The sequence below is a fragment of the Coregonus clupeaformis genome, chromosome 21, assembly GCF_020615455.1.
Source record: "Coregonus clupeaformis isolate EN_2021a chromosome 21, ASM2061545v1, whole genome shotgun sequence".
Classification (NCBI taxonomy): Eukaryota; Metazoa; Chordata; class Actinopteri; order Salmoniformes; family Salmonidae; genus Coregonus; species Coregonus clupeaformis.
The window spans coordinates 8,534,053-8,557,669 of record NC_059212.1 but is presented as its reverse complement, the minus strand read 5'-3'; the positions used below and the strand labels follow the sequence as shown (position 1 = coordinate 8,557,669).

Below are 23,617 nucleotides of genomic sequence, written 5' to 3'. Positions count from 1 at the left end.
ACTTTAAGTTGGGAGCACCAGTATTACCAGTGAAAATGTTTAATTTAGAGCCCTGTGTATGTATAAGGAAGAGTACTACTATAAAGTAATAATGGTTATGAGTATAAAAGAAGAGTTACTTACAGACTCGTCCATGATGGAACCAGGGTCAAAGTAGTCTGGTTTCAGCTCTGATCTCTCTCTCCTGTTCTTAGAGGGGGGCTGGAGAAAGGAGAGAGAAACAAATATGAAAATATTTTTATTCTACCTATATGAGCTGATTGTGATAATTATACACTGAACAAAAATATAAAACTCAACATGCAACAATTTCAAAGATTTTACTGAGTTACAGTTCATATAAGAAAATCTGTCAATTGAAATAAATAAATTAGACCCTAATCTATGGATTTCACATAACTGGGAATACAGATATGCATCTGTTGGTCACAGATACCATAACAAATCTGGTGTGACCACCATTTGCCTCATGCAGCGAGACATCTTCGCATAAGAGTTGATCAGGCTGTTGATTATGGACTGTGGAATGTTGTCCCACTCCTTTTCAATGGCTGTGCAAAGTTGCTGGATATTGGCGGGAACTAGAACACGCAGTCGTACATGTCGATCCAGAGGAACACAAACATGCTCAATGGGTGACATGTCTGGCGAGCATGGGACATTTTCAGCTTCCAGGAATTGTGTACAGATCCTTGCGACATGGGGCTGTGCATTATCATGCTGAAACATGAGGTGATGGTGGCAGATGAATGGCACGACAATGGGCCTCAGGATCTAATCACGGTATCTCTGTGCATTTCAAATTGCCATTGATAAAATACAATTGTGTTCGTTGTCCGTAGCTTACGCCCATACCATAACCTCACCGCCACCATGGGGCACTCTGTTCATATCAGCACGTCTGCCCGGTACATTTGAAACCGGGATTCATCCGTGAAGAGCACACTTCTCCAGCATGCCAGTGGCCAAAGAAGGTGAGCATTTGCCCACTGAAGTCGGTTACGACTTCCAAATTCTCTAAAGCCGGGTGTACACCACCATTTTGACCCCGATGTAGCTATCCTAGACACGTTTGAGATCGGAGACAGAATCCGCATGTCGTTGCCTACTCGGGGCACGCGGCCATCACCGATGCTCGTTTAATGTGAGCAGGTCAGAGACGCAATCTGAGGGCTACCGATCTAGTCTTTGAGCCGTCCCAGACGTCCCGATATTGACACAAAATCGGCAATGCTCTTGTAGTGTGAGATGTGGTCCTCTGTAGCTCAGCTGGTAGAGCACGGCGCTTGTAACGCCAAGGTAGTGGGTTCGATCCCCGGGACCACCCATACACAAAAATGTATGCACGCATGACTGTAAGTCGCTTTGGATAAAAGCGTCTGCTAAATGGCATATTATTATTATATTATTATTATTAGATGTGCAACGACAAGTTGAGAAGGGTGATCAGAAATAGCCAAATGAGAGCTCGCCAGAGAAGAAGCCAGTGAGATTACGTTGTGTCGCATCACCCAGGATGCGTAGACTCTCGCACAGGAGCCATGACTACTACTAGTATGCATTTGTACTTGCCTTTAAAACCAAAACCAAAGTGTCAAATTGTTACAGCTCTGAAGTTCACAAGCAACGTTATTAAATTCAAAATGTTGGCTAGATACAGTATTTCAACTCTGTATGGCAAGCGTGAATGTCTGAAAACGTTTGAGGCTGCTGTGAGCCACAGCTCGTTGTAGCTACATTCAATCTAATCACATCACATTGTTTTCGCAAGACAGTATGGTATCGACAATCCTCAAGACCAAATGAAGAATCTTGTAATGTGTGACCCGTCTGTGCCACATCGTTTAATGTGTGCGCCACGAAGTTGGCAAGACAAAAAAAACTACAGGAAAGATGGTCGTTTAATGTGAGAGGTTTAGCGATGTTAGGATTTTGAAAGTCGTGTAGCATACACCCGGCTTAAAATGACGTTGGAGGCGGCTTATGGTAGAGAAATTAACATTAAATTATCTGTAAACAGCTCTGGTGGACATTCCTGCAGTCAGCATGCCAATTGCACGCTCCCTCAAAACTTGAGACATCTGTGGCATTGTGTTGGGTGACAAAACTGCATATTTTAGAGCTGCCTTTTATAGTCCCCAGCACAAGGTGCACCTGTGTAATGATCATGCTGTTTAATCAGCTTCTTGATATGCCACATCTGGTCAAGTGGATTGATTATCTTGGCAAAGGAGAAATGCTCACTAACCAGGATGTAAACACATTTGTGCACAACATTTGAGAGAAAAGCTTTCTGTGCGTATGGAACATTTCTGGGATCTTTTATTTCAGCTCATGAAACATGGGACCAACACTTTACATGTTGCGTTTATATTTTTGTTCAGTATATTTAGTGTTTCTTGAGAGAGATATTTCTGGATCACCACATAATTCGCTGTAAAAGGTTTTAAAAACCAAGTGTGTAGTAAAAGGTCAAAGGTCTCACCAGGTCGATGTCCATGGTGTCAAAGTCCATGCCCTCGTTGAGATCTTCCATACGACCCTCTGATGACATCATCACATCCTCTACGATAGGCTCCTCATCCTCCTCCATCAGCCCTGTACCACGCCGACTACACACACACCATAATTAGTACATTCAAATGACCATCAATATAGAGTAGCAGTACGTCAACTGGTTAGTCCACAAAGATCTGAAAAGGAAGTAGCTCTTACATGACCTGTTGCAGGTTGGTCCTGAGCTCGGGGTTAGGGAGGGATGGGGTGTGTGTGTGTGTGTGTGTGTGTGTGTTCTTACATGACCTGTTGCAGGTTGGTCCTGAGCTTGGCGTAGTTCATGGCTCTCTCCTGCTGCTGACGAACTTCCTCCTGCTGCCTCTGAGCCAGCATCCACGTCACCTGGGTACTACACACACACACCACAATAGGTTAGACAACCACACTGGTGGTTCAGGTATATGTCAAAATATACCTGAAAAGAACGAGAGTAGAGAGCAGAGCGAGACGGGAGGAGAGAGAGAGAGCGAGCGAGCGAGAGACGGGAGGAGAGAGAGAGCGAGACGGGAGGAGAGCGAGACGGGAGGAGAGAGAGAGCGAGACGGGAGGAGAGAGAGAGCGAGACGGGAGGAGAGAGAGAGCGAGACGGGAGGAGAGAGAGAGCGAGACGGGAGGAGAGAGAGAGCGAGACGGGAGGAGAGAGAGAGCGAGACGGGAGGAGAGAGAGAGCGAGAGCGAGACGGGAGGAGAGAGAGAGCGAGAGCGAGACGGGAGGAGAGCGAGAGCGAGACGGGAGGAGAGAGAGCGAGACGGGAGGAGAGAGAGCGAGACGGGAGGAGAGAGAGCGAGACGGGAGGAGAGAGAGAGAGAGCGAGACGGGAGGAGGGAGAGAGAGAGAGCGAGACGGGAGGAGAGAGAGAGAGCGAGACGGGAAGAGGGAGAGAGAGAGCGAGACGGGAGGAGAGAGAGAGCGAGACGGGAGGAGAGAGAGAGCGAGACGGGAGGAGAGAGAGAGCGAGAGAGAGACGGGAGGAGAGAGAGAGCGAGACGGGAGGAGAGAGAGCGAGACGGGAGGAGAGAGAGCGAGACGGGAGGAGAGAGAGAATCTTACTTGTAGTCGATGGGTGTCTGGTGGAGTTGTGGGGTCTGGGGGAGTGTGTGTGGGTGAGGCTGCTGCTGGGAGTCTGAGGGGAGGGCGTACACTCCCATGTAGCTGTCGTCTCTCCCCCGTTTGACCTCCCCCCTCATGTCCCCCGGACCTCTCATCATGGTGGAGGTGAGGTGGGGGGAGGGCATCATCACTGGAGTCTGCATGGTCTGGTGTTGCCACGACACATCTGTACTGCCGCTACTGCTCTCCTCAGCTAGAGAACACACACACCGTTAAACACACACACCGTTAAAGACACACACACACACACACACATCTGTACTGCCGCTACTGCTCTCCTCAGCTAGAGAACACACACCGTTAAACACACACACCGTTAAAGACACACACACCGTTAAAGACACACACACACACACACACACACACACATCTGTACTGCCGCTACTGCTCTCCTCAGCTAGAGAACACACACCGTTAAACACACACACACCGTTAAAGACACACACACCGTTAAAGACACACACACACACACACACACACACATCTGTACTGCCGCTACTGCTCTCCTCAGCTAGAGAACACACACACCGTTAAAGACACACACACCGTTAAAGACACACACACACATCTGTACTGCCGCTACTGCTCTCCTCAGCTAGAGAACACACACCGTTAAACACACACACACACCGTTAAAGACACACACACCGTTAAAGACACACACACCGTTAAAGACAATTCTGAAAGGGTTGGATGACTGTAAGAGATGCGGTGAGCACTTCCCAACAGGCTAGGTGATTTCAGCCATAGAGCCTACATCATCTACCTACCAGGGGTAACAGTGTTTACAGTAGGAGATGACCTCAGACTGGGACAGATATCAATACTTTTGTCCTCTCTAACATGGCCATGACGTGACCACAGACTGACTTCCAGACTTCCCTGGTCCTGTAGCTACCTTCAGGCAGTTTCCTCTTGGCTGCAGCGACGGTAGCGGTGGGAGTAGCAGCCTTGGTCTTCTTGGATCTGACAGACGACCCTCTGGAGGAGTAGCCAGAGACCACAGACATGTTGTCATCATCTCCGCCAGCCTGGAGGGAGTTCCTGTAGGAGATGAGAGGCAGCCAGCAGTCTTCTCTCTGTAGGGCCATCTGGAAGGTCATGAACCGCTCCAGATACATGTGACTACAAGGGAGAGAGGAGAGATGTTACACACACCTTACACATGTTCACACACACACACACACACTACTAAACATAAAGTCATATGTCTGGGAGTGGACACAGTCCTCTTGTCCTGCTTAATGATATCATACGAATGACATATCAGTCTAGTCAGTCTAAAAACACTTCAGCGAGCAGGCCTTCCTAATTGACCTGGCCCAGGTATCCTGGATGGATATAGATCTCATTCCGTCAGTAGAGGATGCCTGGTTGTTCTTTAAAAGTAATTTCCTCTCAATCTTAAATAAACATGCCCCATTCAAAAAATACAGAACTAAGAACAGATATAGCCCCTGGTTCTCCTCAGACTTGACTGCCCTTGACCAGCACAAAAACATCCTGTGGCGTACTGCATTAGCATCAAATAGCCCCCGCGATATGCAACTTTTCAGGAAGTTAGGAACCAATATACACAAGCAGTTAGGAAAGCAAAGGCTAACTTTTTCAAACAGAAATTTGCATCCTGTAGCACTAACTCCAAAAAGTTTTGGGACACTGTAAAGTCCATGGAGAATAAGAGCACTTCCTCCCAGCTGCCCACTGCACTGAGGCTAGGAAACACTATCACCACCGATAAATCTACAATAATCGAGAATTTCAACAAGCATTTTGCTACGGCTGGCCATGCTTTCCACCTGGCCACCAGCTCTGCACCCTCCGCTGCAACTTGCCCATGCCCCCCCCGCTTCTCCTTCACACAAATCCAGACAGCTGATGTTCTGAAAGAGCTGCAAAATCTGGACCCCTACAAATCATCTGGGCTAGACAATCTGGACCCTTTCTTTCTAAAACTAGCCGCCGAAATTGTCGCAACCCCTATTACTAGCCTGTTCAACCTCTCTTTCGTAACGTCTGAGATCCCCAGAGATTGGAAAGCTGCCGCGGTCATCCCCCTCTTCAAAGGGGGTGACACTCTAGATCCAAACTGTTACAGACCCATATCCATCCTGCCCTGCCTTTCAAAAGTTTTTGAAAGCCAAGTTAACAAACAGATCACCGACCATTTCGAATCCCACCGTACCTTCTCCGCTATGCAATCTGGTTTGCGAGCTGGTCATGGATGCACTTCAGCCACGCTCAAGGTCCTAAACGATATTATAACCGCGATCGATAATATACAGTACTGTGCAGCCGTTTTCATTGACCTGGCCAAGGCTTTCGACTCTGTCAACCACCGCATTCTTATTGGCAGACTAAATAGCCTTGGTTTCTCAAATGACTGCCTCGCCTGGTTCACCAACTACTTCTCAGATAGAGTTCAATGTGTCAAATCGGAGGGCCTGTTGTCTGGACCTATGGCAGTCTCTATGGGGGTGCCACAGGGTTCAATTCTTGGGCCGACTCTTTTCTCTGTGTATATCAATGACGTCGCTCTTGCTGCTGGTGACTCTCAGATCCACCTCTACGCAGACGACACCATTTTGTATACATCTGGCCCTTCATTGGACACTGTGTTAACAAACCTCCAAACGAGCTTCAATGCCATACAACACTCCTTCAGTAGCCTCCAACTGCTCTTAAACACTAGTAAAACTAAATGCATGCTCTTCAACCGAACGCTGCTTGCACCCGCCCACCCGACTAGAATCACTACTCGACGGGTCTGACCTAGAGTATGTGGACAACTACAAATACCTAGGTGTCTGGTTAGACTGTAAACTCTCCTTCCAGACTCACATTAAGAATCTCCAATCCAAAGTTAAATCTAGAATCGGTTTCCTATTTCGCAAACAAAGCCTCCTTCACTCATGCTGCCAAACATGCCCTCGTAAAACTGACTATCCTACCGATCCTTGACTTCGGCGATGTCATTTACAAAATAGCCTCCAACACTCTACTCAGCAAATTGGATGTAGTCTATCACAGTGCCATCCGTTTTGTCTCCAAAGCCCCATATAATACCCACCACTGTGACCTGTACGCTCTTGTTGGCTGGTCCTCACTACATATTCGTCGCCAAACCCACTGGCTCCAGGCCATCTATAAATCACTGCTAGGCAAATCCCCGCCTTATCTTAGCTCATTGGTCACCATAGCAACACCCACCCATAGTCTGTGCTCCAGCAGGTATATCTCACTGGTCATCCCCAAAGCCAACACCTCCTTTGGCCGCAATTCCTTCCAGTTCTCTGCTGCCAATGACTGGAACAAATTGCAAAAAATCTCTGAAGCTGGAGACACTTATCTCCCTCACTAACTTTAAGCATCAGTTGTCAGAGCACCTTACCGATCACTGCACCTGTACACAGCCCATCTGAAATTAGCCCGCCCAACTACCTCATCCCTATATTGTTATTTATTTTGCTCATTTGTACCCCAGTATCTCTATTTGCACATCATCTCTTGCACATCTATCATTCCAGTGTTAATACTAATTGTAATTATTTTGCACTATAGCCTATTTATTGCCTTACCTCCATAACTTGCTACATTTGCACACACTGTATATATATATATATGTATTTCTGTTGTATTTTTGACTTTGTTTTGTTTTACCCCATATGTAACTCTGTGTTGTTTTTATCGCACTGCTTTGCTTTATCTTGGCCAGGTCGCAGTTGTAAATGAGAACTTGTTCTCAACTGGTTTACCTGGTTAAATAAAGGTTAAATAAAAAAATTAAATAAAAATAGTCATCACTTATCTCACACACACACACACACACACGTGTCTGATTAGGAGAGGCAGAGGTGTGTGTGTGTACTCACACAGTCCTCTTGTCCTGCCTCATTAGTTTGGAGGAAAACTCAGAGAGGATGTCTAGGAAGGCCAGGTGAAGAGGAGGGTTGCCCTCTCCCTGGGGACTGGGCTCCTTAAACGCAAACTCTATACCATCCCTGGAGTGAGACGAGGGAGAGAGAGGTAGAGAGGGGAGGGAGAGAGGGGGGCGAGGTAGAGAGGGAGGGAGAGAGGGGTAGAGGGGGAGGGAGAGAGGGGAGCGAGGTAGAGAGGTAAAGTTTGCGTTCAGAAAAATTAGCTATCTAGCAGCACAAGTAGATACATACATTAACTAGTCCTATGTACAGCTCACACCCATCATATGCTAATCATGTTCAATAGTTTTAAATCGTGTTAAAAAGCTGGAGTATTTATCAGCTGGTTATTTTAAGTCGTGTACAATAAAGCTATCAAGAGAAAGAGAGATCAGAAGAGGACACTGACTTGTGCAGCATGGCGATAGCATCTCGTGTTTTCACCTGGTCCAGACCAAAGGTGAGAGAGAAACGTCTGGCCAACTCCTTGATCCCACAGAACGCTGAGGACGAGCGGTCAAAACCTGTCCCCAACTCTGACAACATCTCATTGAACAACTGCAGGAGAGAGGGAAGAGAGGGAGGAGAGGGAAGAGAGGAGAGAGGGAAGAGAGAGAGGAGAGAGAGAAGAGAGGGAAGAGAGGAGAGAGGGGAGAGAGAGGAGAGAGGGAAGAGAGAGGAGAGAGGGAATAGAGAGGGAAGAGAGAGGAGAGAGGAGAGAGGGAATAGAGAGGGAAGAGAGAGGAGAGAGGGAAGAGAGGGAAGAGAGGGAAGAGAGAGAGGAGAGAGGGAAGAGAGGGAAGAGAGAGAGGAGAGAGGGAAGAGAGGGAAGAGAGAGGAGAGAGGGAAGAGAGAGGAGAGAGGGAATAGAGAGGGAAGAGAGAGGAGAGAGGGAAGAGAGGGAAGAGAGAGAGGAGAGAGGGAAGAGAGGGAAGAGAGAGAGGAGAGAGGGAAGAGAGAGAGGAGAGAGAGAAGAGAGGGAAGATAGGAGAGAGGGGAGAGAGAGGAGAGAGGGAAGAGAGAGGAGAGAGGGGAGAGAGAGGAGAGAGGGAAGAGAGAGGAGAGAGGGAAGAGAGAGGAGAGAGGGAAGAGAGAGGAGAGAGGGAATAGAGAGGGAAGAGAGAGGAGAGAGGGAAGAGAGGGAAGAGAGAGAGGAGAGAGGGAAGAGAGGGAAGAGAGAGGAGAGAGGGAAGAGAGAGGAGAGAGGGAATAGAGGGAAGAGAGAGGAGAGAGGGAAGAGAGGGAAGAGAGAGAGGAGAGAGGGAAGAGAGGGAAGAGAGAGGAGAGAGGGAAGAGAGAGGAGAGAGGGAAGAGAGAGGAGAGAGGGAAGAGAGAGGAGAGAGGGAATAGAGAGGGAAGAGAGAGGAGAGAGGGAAGAGAGGGAAGAGAGAGGAGAGAGGGAAGAGAGAGGGAAGAGAGAGAGGAGAGAGGGAAGAGAGAGAGGAGAGAGGAGAGAGGGAAGAGAGAGGAGAGAGGGAAGAGAGGGAAGAGAGAGGAGAGAGGGAAGAGAGAGGGAAGAGAGAGAGGAGAGAGGGAAGAGAGGGAAGAGAGAGGAGAGAGGGAAGAGAGAGGAGAGAGGGAAGAGAGGGAAGAGAGAGGAGAGAGGGAAGAGAGAGGGAAGAGAGAGAGGAGAGAGGGAAGAGAGGGAAGAGAGAGGAGAGAGGGAAGAGAGAGGAGAGAGGGAAGAGAGGGAAGAGAGAGGAGAGAGGGAAGAGAGGGAAGAGAGAGGAGAGAGGGAAGAGAGGGAAGAGAGAGGGAGAGAGGGAAGAGAGAGGAGAGAGGGAAGAGAGAGGAGAGAGGGAAGAGAGAGGAGAGAGGGAAGAGAGGGAAGAGAGAGAGGAGAGAGGGAAGAGAGAGGAGAGAGAGGAGAGAGGGAAGAGAGAGGAGAGAGGGAAGAGAGGGAAGAGAGAGGAGAGAGGGAAGAGAGAGGGAAGAGAGAGAGGAGAGAGGGAAGAGAGGGAAGAGAGAGGAGAGAGGGAAGAGAGGGAAGAGAGAGGAGAGAGGGAAGAGAGAGGAGAGAGGGAAGAGAGGGAAGAGAGAGAGGAGAGAGAGAAGAGAGATGGGTGAATAAATGTGTGGAATGAAGACATTGCTCTTCCAATCTGATTTGTTCCAAAAAGTCTGGAGAGATGAAATAAAATTCAAACCAAGATCTAGCTTGATAAAAACAACAGCGTGTGTAACCCACCTGTTGTAGACTGAGGATGAGGTGTGTGTGTGTGTGTGTGTGTGTGTGTGTGTGTGTGTGTGTGTGTGTGTGTGTAACCCACCTGTTGTAGACTGAGGATGAGGGTTGTGTGTGTGTGTGTGTGTGTGTAACCCACCTGTTGTAGACTGAGGATGAGGGTTGTGTGTGTGTGTGTGTGTGTGTGTGTGTGTGTGTGTGTGTGTGTGTGTGTGTGTGTGTGTGTGTGTGTGTAACCCACCTGTTGTAGACTGAGGATGAGGGTCTTGGCACATTGGATCTTGTCTATCTGTCTGGTCTTAGACATGGTCTCCTTGATGATGTCACCATAGTCATTATAATACTAGAGAGAGAGTGGAAGACAGTTCAGCCACAAGTCAAAGACTCTTACAGGAAAAACAGGACTTCTGATACATTGCAACCAAGCAGTACATGGGAATGACTCTGGTAATGATCTGGTGTGGAGGTTAAATGAGTGTCATAGGCAAGAAGAGGTAATCGCCATAGAAATAGAATCTATAGAACGGGCCTCCACATTCACATCAACGATGGGATAATGTGTGGACTGATAACCATTGCGAGTGTACCGATGAGTTTAACAGTCAAATTCCCAGGGTTCGAGGTTCCAAGTCTTTTGTATAGATTATATTTCTATGGTCATAACTGGGTAAAGACAGACAGGTGAGTGTTTCTCCATTCTTACCCTCATGTACTGTTTAAAGATGTCAGTAACAGACAGGTATTTAAAGGTAGGATGCCATTCTTACCCTCATGTACTGTTTAAAGATGTCAGTAACAGACAGGTATTTAAAGGTAGGAGGCCATTCTTACCCTCATGTACTGTTTAAAGATGTCAGTAACAGACAGGTATTTAAAGGTAGGAGGCCATTCTTACCCTCATGTACTGTTTAAAGATGTCAGTAACAGACAGGTATTTAAAGGTAGGAGGCCATTCTTACCCTCATGTACTGTTTAAAGATGTCAGCTCCAGTGTTCATCTCTACTACGTTATAGATGATGAGTTTACAGTAGCCCGCCAGGAGGTTACGTCTCTTATGAAGAGCCTCTATCTTCGCTGCCTCGTCATCCTGCTGGCCATCTGTAGAGAGATACAACAGATAGTCACACAGACAGTCACAGAGCTCTTATGGGGAGCTTCTATCTTGCTGACCATTTAAAAAGGTAGAACCAGGAACACATAACCCATAACATCACAGACTGTCACAGGGCCAGACGGTAATGTCATTCCTTTAGCAGGGTCTTGTTGGTTAGCTATGGCCAAACAAAGAGCTATTTTCAAGTGCAAATAAGCAATCCTACTGGAAAAGTGTGTGTAGCAGTGTGTGTGTGTGTACCAGTGCTGCCGCTGTCATCGTCCTGGTCTATGAAGACATGGTGCAGTATGAAGGACAGTAGTTCTGTCTGTAGAGAGTCGTCAGGACTGTAGACCAGAGGTTCCAGCTGCTCTCTGCCTCCTGATACCATCTGATGACTGAAGACTAGCAACACATCACACAGGATGGTGAACGCCTGGGGAGGGGGGGGGGAGAGACGGACAGTTGGTTATCAGTATTCTGCCTCCTTGGCCACGTCTTCCTCATCTCAATGGGGTTGCATGGGGATTCTGAGAATTTCATGTTTGAAAAGAACCTGATTTAAATAACTAGGCTGTGAATAGCTGCTACAGGACAGTACCTGTTCCTTGACGGTTGTGTTGACGTTGGTGAGGTAACGTTGACACATCAGACAGAACATCCTCATCTGTTTCCTCAGGCTCACCATGTCCTCCTACAGCACCATTATTACATGATCAAAACACATCCTCCTAGATTACATACACATGAGTGAACCATCAAAAGACTTGCTGTATAAACCTTGACTAACTCTCCAACTGCCTCCCCAATGCCATTTTCCTAGCTACCAAATAATACCCAACTGAATGAAAAGGCTCTGAGCTGCCAGCCAGCTGAGAGGGGAGTGTTACATACCTTTCTGTGGCTGCCCTCAGAGACCTTGGCCAGATGCCACAGGATGACATAGTGGGTACACTGTAGAGCATGGACCACTATCTGCTCTGGCATGTCTCCGTTCTCAATGCCTGTGTTGAGCAGCTTGAAGTTACTGCTGAATAGATCCCACTGGGACAAGTCATGGGCACTGGGGGAGAGAGTTAAGATCCTCAGGAGCCAGTCCAAGAGAGCAAAGGGGGAAAGAGATGGTGGAGGAGAGAGAAAGGAGGGGGAGGAGGAACAGGAGAGGATAAAGGTAGAGGGGGGTTAGAGAGGAGGGAAGGAGAGAGGAGGGGAGTTAGAGAGGATGAGGGGAGTTAGAGAGGATGAGGGGAGTTAGAGAGGATGAGGGGAGTTAGAGAGGATGAGGGGAGTTAGAGAGGATGAGGGGAGTTAGAGAGGATGAGGGGAGTTAGAGAGGATGAGGGGAGTTAGAGAGGATGAGGGGAGTTAGAGAGGATGAGGGGAGTTAGAGAGGATGAGGGGAGTTAGAGAGGATGTTAGAGAGGATGAGGGGAGTTAGAGAGGATGTTAGAGAGGATGAGGGGAGTTAGAGAGGATGAGGGGAGTTAGAGAGGATGAGGGGAGTTAGAGAGGATGAGGGGAGTTAGAGAGGATGAGGGAGAGTTAGAGAGGAGAGGGGGAGTTAGAGAGGAGAGGGGAGTTAGAGAGGATGTTAGAGAGGAAGGAGGGAGTTAGAGAGGATGGAGGGGAGTTAGAGAGGGATGAGGGCGTTAGAGAGAGGATGAGGGGAGTTAGAGAGGATGAGGGGAGGTAGAGAGGATGAGGGGAGTTAGAGAGGATGAGGGGAGTTAGAGAGGATGAGGGGAGTTAGAGAGGATGAGGGGAGTTAGAGAGGAGCGGTTGGAGGGGGTTTGAGAAAGGGAGGAGAGAAGGAGAGGAGTTAGAGAGGAGGGAAGGAGAGAGGAGAGGAGAGGTAGGAGGGGTTTGAGAAAGGGAGGAGAGAGAAGAGGAGGGGGTTAGAGAAAGGGAGGAGAGAGGAGGCCTTACTTGTGGAAGGCTGTGATTCTCTTGAGAGTTGACAGGACCTGGTAGGCATCATCTTCATCAGGCTCTTCACCCTGAACACAGAGATAGATCAGTGTCAGTATCAACTACACACATCCCCCTAATTGTAAAAGGAATAGACTGGAGATAGAAACTCCCTCTCTGGCCTAAACAGCTTTCCTCCCTCTGTGAGCTCTCTCCTCCCTTGTATGAAGTCCATTAACAGTCTGTTGATTTTGTCCACCAGTTCATTTTCCTTTCCCTCCCCTCACCCCTCCCCTCTTCTCCCTCTCACCTCTTGTAAGAAGTCTTCCAGGAGTCTGTTGAATTTGTCCACCATTTCATCGAGCAGCTGGGACCTGGCGATGTCCACTCTGTTAAAGATGGTGAACTCCTCGTTGCTGAGAGCGTGGTAGGTCTTGGAGCACATCTCCAACACCTCGGTGTCGGTGTGCTTCTCCACCATCTCCCTGATCTGACGCAGCAACGCCTCCAAGTGCTAGAAGAAGAAAGCGAGGGAGTAGGAAGGTAGTGGAAATATGTTTCAGAGATGTCTTGCATTTGATATTTTGCAACTTTTGTGCTGTCATTTTGTCAAGCTGAACAGTGCTTTGAATTAGACTATAGTATAGGGTTGGGGGTTAGAGTTTGAATTAGACTATAGTATAGGGTTGGGGGTTAGAGTTTGAATTAGACTATAGTATAGGGTTGGGGGTTAGAGTTTGAATTAGACTACAGGTAAAAGTCAGTAAATTAGAATATTTTGAAAAACTTGATTTATTTCAGTAATTGCATTCAAAAGGTGTAACTTGTACATTATATTTATTCATTGCACACAGACTGATGCATTCAAATGTTTATTTCATTTAATTTTGATGATTTGAAGTGGCAACAAATGAAAATCCAAAATTCCGTGTGTCACAAAATTAGAATATTGTGTAAGGGTTACATTTTGAAGACACCTGGTGCCACAAACTAATCAGCTGATTAACTCAAAACACCTGCAAAGGGCTTTAAATGGTCTCTCAGTCCAGTTCTGAAGCCTACACAAACATGGGGAAGACTTCAGATTTGACAGCTGTCCAAAAGGCGACCATCGACACATTGCACAAGGAGGGAAAGACACAAAAGGTTATTGCAGAAGAGGCTGGCTGTTCTCAGAGCTCTGTGTCCAAACACATTAATAGAGAGGCAAAGGGAAGGAAAAACTGTGGTCAGAAAAAAGTGTACAAGCGATAGGGATCACCGCACCTAGTCAAGATTGTGAAAAAAACCCATTCAAAAATGTGGGGGAGATTCACAAGGAGTGGACAGCTGCTGGAGTCAGGGCTTCAAGATCCACCACCAAGAGACGCTTGAAAGACATGGGTTTCAACTGCCGCATACCTCGTGTCAAGCCACTGTTGACCAAGAAACAGCGCGAAAAGCGTCTCACCTGGGCTAAGGAAAAAAAAGAGCTGGACTGCTGCTGAGTGGTCTAAAGTCATGTTTTCTGACGAAAGCAAATTTTGCATTTCCTTTGGAAATCGAGGTCCCAGAGTCTGGAGGAAGACAGGAGAGGCACAGGATCCACGTTGCCTGAAGTCTAGTGTAAAGTTTCCACCATCAGTGATGGTTTGGGGTGCCATGTCATCTGCTGGTGTCGGTCCACTCTGTTTCCTGAGATCCAGGGTCAACGCAGCCGTCTACCAGCAAGTTTTAGAGCACTTCATGCTTCCTGCTGCTGACCTGCTCTATGGAGATGGAGATTTCAGGTTCCAACAGGACTTGGCGCCTGCACACAGCGCAAAATCTACCCGTGCCTGGTTTTACGGACCATGGTATTTCTGTTCTAAATTGGCCAGCCAACTCCCCTGACCTTAGCCCCATAGAAAATCTGTGGGGTATTGTGAAAAGGAAGATGCAGAATGCCAGACCCAACAACGCAGAAGAGTTGAAGGCCACTATCAGAGCAACCTGGGCTCTCATAACACCTGAGCAGTGCCAGAAACTCATCGACTCCATGCCACGCCGCATTAATGCAGTAATTGAGGCAAAAGGAGCTCCAACCAAGTATTGAGTATTGTACATGCTCATATTTTTCATTTTCATACTTTTCAGTTGGCCAACATTTCTAAAAAATCCCTTTTTTGTATTAGCCTTAAGTAATATTCTAATTTTGTGACACACGGAATTTTGGATTTTCATTTGTTGCCACTTCAAATCATCAAAATTAAATGAAATAAACATTTGAATGCATCAGTCTGTGTGCAATGAATAAATATAATGTACAAGTTACACCTTTTGAATGCAATTACTGAAATAAATCAAGTTTTTCAAAATATTCTAATTTACTGACTTTTACCTGTATAGTGTAGGGTTGGGGGTTAGAGTTTGAATTAGACTATAGTATAGGGGTTGGGGGTTAGAGTTTGAATTAGACTATAGTATAGGGGTTGGGGGTTAGAGTTTGAGTAAGAGTTATAGTCAGGGTTCATACACATTTTGCCAGATGGAATTTTATGACTTTTCCATCACCAACAATTGGCTATTAATTTAAGCATAATGTGGTATTGACAGTGGGAGGCTGCGCTCTGATCCCATGAACCATCTACTGTTGTTGAGCAAGGCACTTCACCCCCACAAAGTACAATACCTGTTAAGCAACTGTATAAAACCCATGTGGTCAACCCTCAGTCTGGAGAGATATTGGGTGTGCAGGCTTTTGATCCAGCCCTGCTCAAACACATCAGAGCCGCTCATTTTAAAAAATGTGGTTTGTTAGAGGGGGACTGGACTAAATGCCTGCACACCCATTAGCTCTCCTGGAGGATGGTTGACCACCCATGATTTAAAAACACTGCAACATTACAATGAAATACTTATGCCTTTTGAATAATTCGCTCATTCAATAACTCAAAGATCAAATGGCTATGGTAGGCTACACATTTTTTTAAATTAAAATCTTAGCTACATTAGAACCAATTACTGCAGGTTGACTAGCATCTACTGAGTTGCAATGTCCCATACATTGGACGCCCAAATCAACTGGAAGTATCACAAAACAAGTTTTGAAGCCACATAATCCAAAATATATGTTCATGATTCTGTAATTATTTTGATTCACATGATTCAATTCAACTTGATTGAACCAAATACCAACTAATACAATGAAGTTAGTTAGTTTTAAATGATTGTTTAATTGAATCAAAATAATATATTTTTTAAAGTAAATCAACTTTGTATGGCCTTATTCGCGACTGTCGGGGAAATGACAAATTAACAGCCTACATGCTAATAATAGCTAAACAGTTAACTAGAGGGTACAAGACGTGTTTTGAATTGGCTACCTAGTCAGTCTGTTCTCCATCATATTTTATAGGCCGTCTACCTGCTGCAATGTCCGGTCTCTCTCTCCTTGAGCACCGGCCCACTGGTCTCACACACATGCAGGTGATGCGCTACAGTGTCATTTTGATCCTGTCTGAATGTTCTACGGTGTAATTTAGATCCTGTCTGAATGCGCTACAGGTTCCTTTTGTTCCTGGCTGATATGTTGATGCCTGGAAAACACCTTTTTAAAATTCCATGATTTTTCATGACCATACGAAGCCTGTATAGTGTAGGGTTGGGGGTTAGACTTTGAATTAGACTTTAGTGTAGGGTTGGGGTTAGAGTTTGAATTAGACTTTAGTGTAGGGTTGGGGTTAGACCTTCTCCAGTCGTCCTGTGGTGTAGATATCCAGGTCAAAGAACTGAGGAAGCTGCAGCAGGTTGGTCACCTTCTCTGAATCTATGGAGTACTGGAACAAAGAGAGAGAGCGCACACTCACACACAGTACTGCAGCAGGGGAAACAGACTACAACACAGGTTTACTAGAGAGGGTGGTGGGGGTGAAGGTGTAGTGTCCTACCTTGGCCAGCAGAGGGGGCAATGCCACAGCAAACAGTTCCGTCATCCTGGTCCTGTCATCTAGCTGGGTCTTCTTCTCCTTCGCTGTCATTACCTGGGGGAGGGGGGGAACAAGAGAGAGACAGACAGAGAAATAGTTGCCGTTACTGTTTTGCTAAGTGGAAGGCAAGAAAAAGAAGCTGTGAATCTTGATGCCCAGTCTAAAAAGTGTCTCACCCTCTTCCCGGTGCCGCGGCCTATGGGCGGGTGGCACTCTGCAGCCTGGCGCACCGTACACAGCATTATCTCTATGAGAGCTGTCTCCTGTCTGTCTGTCAGGGCTACACACACACGAGATACATTAGAGGCCAGGTATAGGGGTTATGGGTCAGAGGTCAGGGGTTAGAGATCATACCTTCCTCCCCTGGTACGGGATCATCCAGTAGCAGGCTGGTCATACACTCCCAGTCCTTGAGCAGGTCTGCCCCACTCTCCCACAGAGAGTCCACCAGGTACGCTGCATGCTCATGGAGCTGAGATACACAGACAGACAGGCAGGGTGTGGTTGGGTGTATTTTTTCCCCAGTAAGTATGCAGCATGTTCATGGAGGTAGAGACAGAGTCTGTGTGTGTTTGTGTGTGTACCTCGCTCTCCAGGAAGAAGAAAACAGTAGTTTTGATGAGGTTGGCGTTGGGGCTTTGTCTTCCTCTCCTCTTGGGGGCGCCCTCCTCTTCCGGCTCCCGCGTACTGAACAGTCTGAAGAGGAGAGAAGAAGAGTCACTAGTATTAGATTTAGAAATAGGAAACAAACTATATAAACCTGTCTTCTAGACACTAGCCCAGACTACATAGAACAGACTAGGAATATGTCTATGCCAGAAAACACATATCCCAGATCTACCAACCTCTCTCTCCTTCCTTCTGCTTTTCTCAAGTTCTCATGCCTGTACTCTCTCCTCCTCCTCCTCCTCCTCCCACTCCCGTTCTCCTCCTGCCTGCCCCTCTCCTTTTCTAACCTCTCTACCTTCCTGTCTTCAGCACTGCTCCCTCTATCTCGCACTGTTCCAGGGAAAGAACCAGACATGGGCTTCTTTAGCATCACATTTGACATTTTGCAGGACAACCTCTTGAGATGCACCATATTGTTTTCAAGAGAGTTTTGATTGATTGATTTGACTTAAGAGAAAAGACATGAAGAATGTGTGACAATGGATTAAATAAAAACAATTATAAAATAAACAAATCCTACTTCTTGAAGAGGAACTCCCCGGCAGCTATAGCGACCGGTCGGTGGGCGGAGTAGACCAGGTGATAGACGTTCTCACAGTCCTCTGGGCTCAGTACCTCATCTGTACTACTGTAATACACACACAGTACGGATTAAACACACACACACATTGAATACACCTCCGTATCCACTGTGATATCTGAACTGTAACAACTTACTGTAGTACAAGAGTGAGCAGTTTTATTGCTTGTACTGCGACATCATACTCCTTGTCCAAAGTCATGGAGACAATGCGGTCCTGTGAAGAGAGGAAATGAATGGTAAAGATTTAGCTGAAATACCTCTACTCAAATTCAACAGGGCATAGTAGTGGTTTAGGCAGGAAATACACTACATGGCCAAAAATATGTGGACAACTCCTCGTCGAACATCTCTTTCCAAAATCATGGGCATTAATATGGAGTTGGTCCCCCATTTGCTGCTATAACAGCCTCCACTCTTCTGGGAAGGCTTTCCACTAGATGTTGGAACATTGCTGTGGGGACTTGCTTCCATTCAGCCACAACACCATTCAGCCACAACACCAACGGTGCCACGTTGAAAGTCACTGAGCTCTTCAGTAAGGCCATTCTACAGACAATGTTTGTCTATGGGGATTGCATGGCGGTGTAATCGATTTTATACACCTGCCAGCAACGTGGCTGAAATAGCCGAATCCACTAATTTGGAGGGGTGTCCACATACTTTTGTATATATAGTGTACCTACTCAAAATCAACAGGGCATAGTAGTGGTTTAGCTATAGTGCATCCAGTATGGTTGAGTGGTTGTAGAACATGGTCTTGTGTGGCTCAGTTGGTGGAGCACGGTGCTTGAAACGTTTAATTCCCGCTGGGGCCACCCATATGAAAATGCATGAACGCACTGCTTTAAGTCGCTTTGGATAAAGAGTCTGCTAAATGGCATTGAAAGTTATGAAAGTTGAGCCTTGAGGTAATTAGTTGTAGTGTATTGATGTGTCCACCAGGTGGCGCTCTCACCTTGAAGCGGCTGGTGAACAGTTCCAATCTGGTGTTCAGTTCTCTGTTGTAGTAGAGACCCTGCAGCGCTGTCAGACACTTCAGACGCACCTCGCCTTGCTAAAAAAAACACACAAGTTTGAATTACACACACATACAAAGTTGTTAGAATTGCACACACTCCTAACTCACGCAACGCACGCACACCCTCTCGCTCCCTCTCTCTCCCTCACCTTGTCGTGCATGGTCCAGCCTACATATTTCAGGTAGCTGTCGTTGAGGAAGGCGTCGCTGTAGAGCTTCATCCACATTCCAATCTCCTCTATAGTGATAGCTCTGATCTCTGCTATGGCATCACTGCAATACAACACACAACCGTAATCATCATCATCATCATCATCATATCTTCTATACAGAGGGATAAAGTATCTCAAATGAAATACATCCAATCTATGATCATCGCTATGATGGAAACAATGTACAGGCCACGTACCGATATCGGTGTACAAACACACCCTTGAATATCGCATTCATCATGTTTTCAATTTCGTCCTGATTTTCTTGAAGCTGAAATTAGAAGAGATATCAGTAAGAAAACATTTTGATCAGGGTTCATCAGGTTGGACATTATTTACCAAGAAAATCAAGACAACCAAACATTAGAGAAGAGACAGCTAGTATAGTTATCAAGACAACCAAACATTAGAGAAGAGACAGCTAGTATAGTTATCAAGACAACCAAACATTAGAGAAGAGACAGCTAGTATAGTTATCAAGACAACCAAACATTACAGAAGAGACAGCTAGTATAGTTATGAAAGCATTGAGGTGTATAATTACAGTGTAATGTTGTTCTGGTGTGGTTGTATTAGTAGGAGGAGCCAGCAGTGTTTCATGTTGTTCTGGTGTGGTTGTATTAGAAGGAGGAGCCAGCAGTGTTTCATGTTGTTCTGGTGTGGTTGTATTAGTAGGAGGAGCCAGCAGTGTTTCATGTTGTTCTGGTGTGGTTGTATTAGTAGGAGGAGCCAGCAGTGTTTCATGTTGTTCTGGTGTGGTTGTATTAGTAGGAGGAGCCAGCAGTGTTCCATGTTGTTCTGGTGTGGTTGTATTAGTAGGAGGAGCCAGAAGTGTTCCATGTTGTTCTGGTGTGGTTGTATTAGTAGGAGGAGCCAGCAGTGTTCCATGTTGTTCTGGTGTGGTTGTATTAGTAGGAGGAGCCAGCAGTGTTTCATGTTGTTCTGGTGTGGTTGTATTAGTAGGAGGAGCCAGCAGTGTTTCATGTTGTTCTGGTGTGGTTGTATTAGTAGGAGGAGCCAGCAGTGTTCCATGTTGTTCTGGTGTGGTTGTATTAGTAGGAGGAGCCAGAAGTGTTCCATGTTGTTCTGGTGTGGTTGTATTAGAAGGAGCCGGCAGATGGAAGCCCAGTGGGACATAGTGTTATGTAAGCCAGGACACAGCCAGATGCCAGCTCAACCACAGGGCCTAGCAGCTAGTGGTAGAACAACCCTTTACTCTCTCTCTCTGACTGTAGGCTAACTGACTAGTTATGCTCCTCAGGCATGTCTTCAAGCATCCTCAACTCTAAATGTAATACATATTTTAAATTGGAACACAACTCGTTAGGCTGCTGCACCTTGGGTAACGTGTGAGTGCAGAGAGTGTTTTATTAAGCAGGTTCTCAGAACCAATGAGCAGTCAACCCTAAGGAAAATGTGAGCCAAACAAACCTTAAACCAAGGGCCCAAGAAGCCTAACCCAGTTCCCAAACAATGACCCCCTAACCCAGGAGGAGCCTAACCCTGACCTCATCCCTCTCACCTCTTTGCGTTTCTGCAGCAGTAGCTCCAGCCGGTCGTTGGCTCTCTTAGCGACCATCTTGTTTCTCTCTGTCTCGTACTGCCGCTGGGTGTTGTCCATGTTGATGCTCAGGTTCAGAGCTACATTCACCAGGGCTGTCATCAGTTTCATGGCTACACACACACACAGTTAATCAGTGTACCTGTGTGCCCAGGGGAGAGGGAAATAACCGACAAATACAGACAGACATATCCCCTCACCTCACCCACTCTCTATTACCTGCCAGTGTGCTGGTGTGCCGGAAGGCTCGGACCTGTGAGTCGGACAGTCCGGTGAGGAGGGATATGACCGTGTCCATCAGGTACTCATCATAGATTATGCTGTACTGACACTGTCTCACCAACACAGCAATGAACTCACAGAAACTACCCTTGAACTTTTTCCACAGTGGACCTGCCATGGTCAGAGGATAGTCTCCGCTGTCCTATAGAGGGGAAGGAGGAGGGTGGAGAGAGAGAGAATGTTTATGGGAGTTATGGGTTCTCTATTGCATGCAACTCAAAGAGAGGGTAATGACATCTAAAACTGAATCAATCAACTGGGACAATTCAGGTCACCGACTAAACTTTAACCCAGAGTAATGCACTTACCAAGTCTCACACAAACAAAACCTACCTCGTCAAACTCCTCTGTCATCCTCCTGATGATCTCAGAGTTCTGCATGTTCCGGAACATCTCTCCACTGACCACTCCTTTACAGCCAGAACACTGGATGAAGAAGTTGATCAGGTCTAGCAGAGCCATGTCCCTGTCGTTTTTATACGCCTCAATCCAGTCATCCACCACAGACTGGAGCCAGGACAAACAACAGCAGAGATAGACAATAAATAGAACTAAAATACAGTCACTGTGGTTCAACTCCAATAAAGATGTTCTGGTCATTAGATAATCAAGAACTGTTGATAATCAAATAAACTATTGGCCTGTTAAGGCCCAAGCCACTTGTGTGTAGACTCACATACACACTAAGTGTTTCACACACAGTAAATGTTACACACACACACACTGACCTGCATGGCGCTCTTTCCCATCTTGACGACCTCAAACAGCATCAGGTTCTCCATGCCATTCTCCTGATAGTGGCCGTTCATCCTCCCTGCTCCCCCCGCTCCCTTCCCCTTCTCCCCTGCCGCCTTCTTCCCCTTCTTCCCCCCCTGGGATGGAGGGAGGGATGGAGAGAGAAATCAATAAAGGGTTAAACAGCATAATGCTTACTAATATGGCTAGAGACTGTTTATATGGCTTGGTGCGGAGAGAGTAGCTTGAGGATGAGGCGAATATGTTGTTGTTGTGTATAGCGTGGGGAAGAGGTTATAATCTGATGTTGTATAGCTTGAGGAAGAGTTTATAATTGTATTTTGTGTTGTATAACTTGGGGAAGAGGTTATCATATGATGTTGGGGTGTGTATAACTTGGGGAAGAGGTTATCATATGATGTTGGGGTGTGTATAACTTGGGGAAGAGGTTATCATATGATGTTGGGGTGTGTATAACTTGGGGAAGAGGTTATCATATGATGTTGGGGTGTGTATAACTTGGGGAAGAGGTTATCATATGATGTTGGGGTGTGTATAACTTGGGGAAGAGGTTATCATATGATGTTGGGGTGTGTATAACTTGGGGAAGAGGTTATCATATGATGTTGGGGTGTGTATAACTTGGGGAAGAGGTTATCATATGATGTTGGGGTGTGTATAACTTGGGGAAGAGGTTATCATATGATGTTGGGGTGTGTATAACTTAGGGAAGAGGCCTGGTCGTACCTTTCCTTTGGTTGGGTTGATACTGACATCAGGAGCCTCCGAGAAGTCTGTGTCTGAGGAGAAACGGGTGTCCGAATCCCTTTTTGGCAAAAACACACACAAATTAGAAACAGTCTGCTGCATGCCTGTTGACACACACACATCATGGAAGTAGCCACTTACTGAGGATAGTGGAACTCTGACGGTAACTCTGGTGGCGCTATCATTTCTCTAACATGTCTGATTCAACTCAAATAAGAACAGACTTCAGATCCTCAGTGTCCACAAGACAGTGGAACGGTAGCATAAGACCTGGAGGAGAAAACAGAAGAGGAAGAGAATGCAATTCAGAGAAGACAGGAGAGAGGAGTTGTATGATAACCTGCGGCTAAACGTCTACAACATACACATTGCATCCTCTTGAACAGGCCTCAATATCAGCCAGTGGCTGAAATTTACAAAAATACTGCTTTCACATGGTAACAGGGGGCGGGCTCTATCTCCTGTTATGCTCAGCTGTGGGCTCATAGGCTCTCTCGCTTGGTTTCCAGGAAACGTCACCCAGGGCTGGACATTGGCCATATAAGGGAGTGTCTAATCCACCCTCCGCTAGATATCCTAACCAATCAGAACGAATTATCAACACCAGTGGACATATACAAGGCAAATAGCAGGGCGTCGAGAGAGTGGCATACTCAACCATTATTAACCAAATTATTATATTTAAAAAATCACAAATAGTATATTTTTTATGAATCAACAATATTGTCAATACTAGTATGTCGTCAGGACAGGTGTGTTGAACTACAGGAGGCCAAAGTGAACCTAGCAGCGACCCTATCCTGGGTGTCTTAATGACGGTCGGGGCATACTGTACTATGAACGATTACAGTAGATGTGGTGTGTCAATCAGAAAAGGAATTGTAACGACCAACGATAAATTCATTGTACTGTACAATAAAACTGCTCGTGTCTGTACATATAACCGGTTTGTGCTTTTTTGCTGGATTGCAGGTTGAATAAAGTTTTGCGGGGGAGAAGTGGGGCATCTAACCTCACTAACCAGTGAGAAGTATGGAATGAGTAATACGTGGATTCAAACTCAACTTTAAA

The 23,617-nt window shown here is 46.4% G+C and overlaps 1 protein-coding gene across 3 annotated transcripts in view; it reads right to left on the bottom strand.

Moving 5' to 3' along the window:
• LOC121531595 (cohesin subunit SA-2-like) overlaps positions 1 to 23,617 on the bottom strand; it is a 28,603-nt gene that overhangs the window by 3,382 nt on the left and 1,604 nt on the right. Inside the window, exons 2-31 of one of the 3 annotated variants that reach the window (XM_045206183.1) lie at positions 22,688 to 22,816; positions 22,526 to 22,604; positions 21,772 to 21,915; positions 21,377 to 21,550; positions 20,981 to 21,185; positions 20,723 to 20,874; positions 19,398 to 19,471; positions 19,138 to 19,261; positions 18,926 to 19,024; positions 18,105 to 18,184; positions 17,908 to 18,015; positions 17,303 to 17,414; positions 17,073 to 17,190; positions 16,895 to 16,998; positions 16,680 to 16,772; positions 16,479 to 16,568; positions 13,082 to 13,285; positions 12,790 to 12,860; positions 11,758 to 11,926; positions 11,465 to 11,557; positions 11,125 to 11,299; positions 10,729 to 10,868; positions 10,011 to 10,112; positions 7,994 to 8,142; positions 7,540 to 7,668; positions 4,566 to 4,792; positions 3,608 to 3,875; positions 2,798 to 2,905; positions 2,486 to 2,612; positions 124 to 201 (exon numbers count right to left, since the gene is read on the bottom strand). In XM_045206183.1, coding sequence (XP_045062118.1) covers positions 124 to 201; positions 2,486 to 2,612; positions 2,798 to 2,905; positions 3,608 to 3,875; positions 4,566 to 4,792; positions 7,540 to 7,668; positions 7,994 to 8,142; positions 10,011 to 10,112; positions 10,729 to 10,868; positions 11,125 to 11,299; positions 11,465 to 11,557; positions 11,758 to 11,926; positions 12,790 to 12,860; positions 13,082 to 13,285; positions 16,479 to 16,568; positions 16,680 to 16,772; positions 16,895 to 16,998; positions 17,073 to 17,190; positions 17,303 to 17,414; positions 17,908 to 18,015; positions 18,105 to 18,184; positions 18,926 to 19,024; positions 19,138 to 19,261; positions 19,398 to 19,471; positions 20,723 to 20,874; positions 20,981 to 21,185; positions 21,377 to 21,550; positions 21,772 to 21,915; positions 22,526 to 22,604; positions 22,688 to 22,731 — 3,840 coding nt within the window. In that variant the 5' untranslated portion in view covers positions 22,732 to 22,816. The other 2 variants (XM_045206184.1, XM_045206185.1) reach the window with 2 other exon arrangements.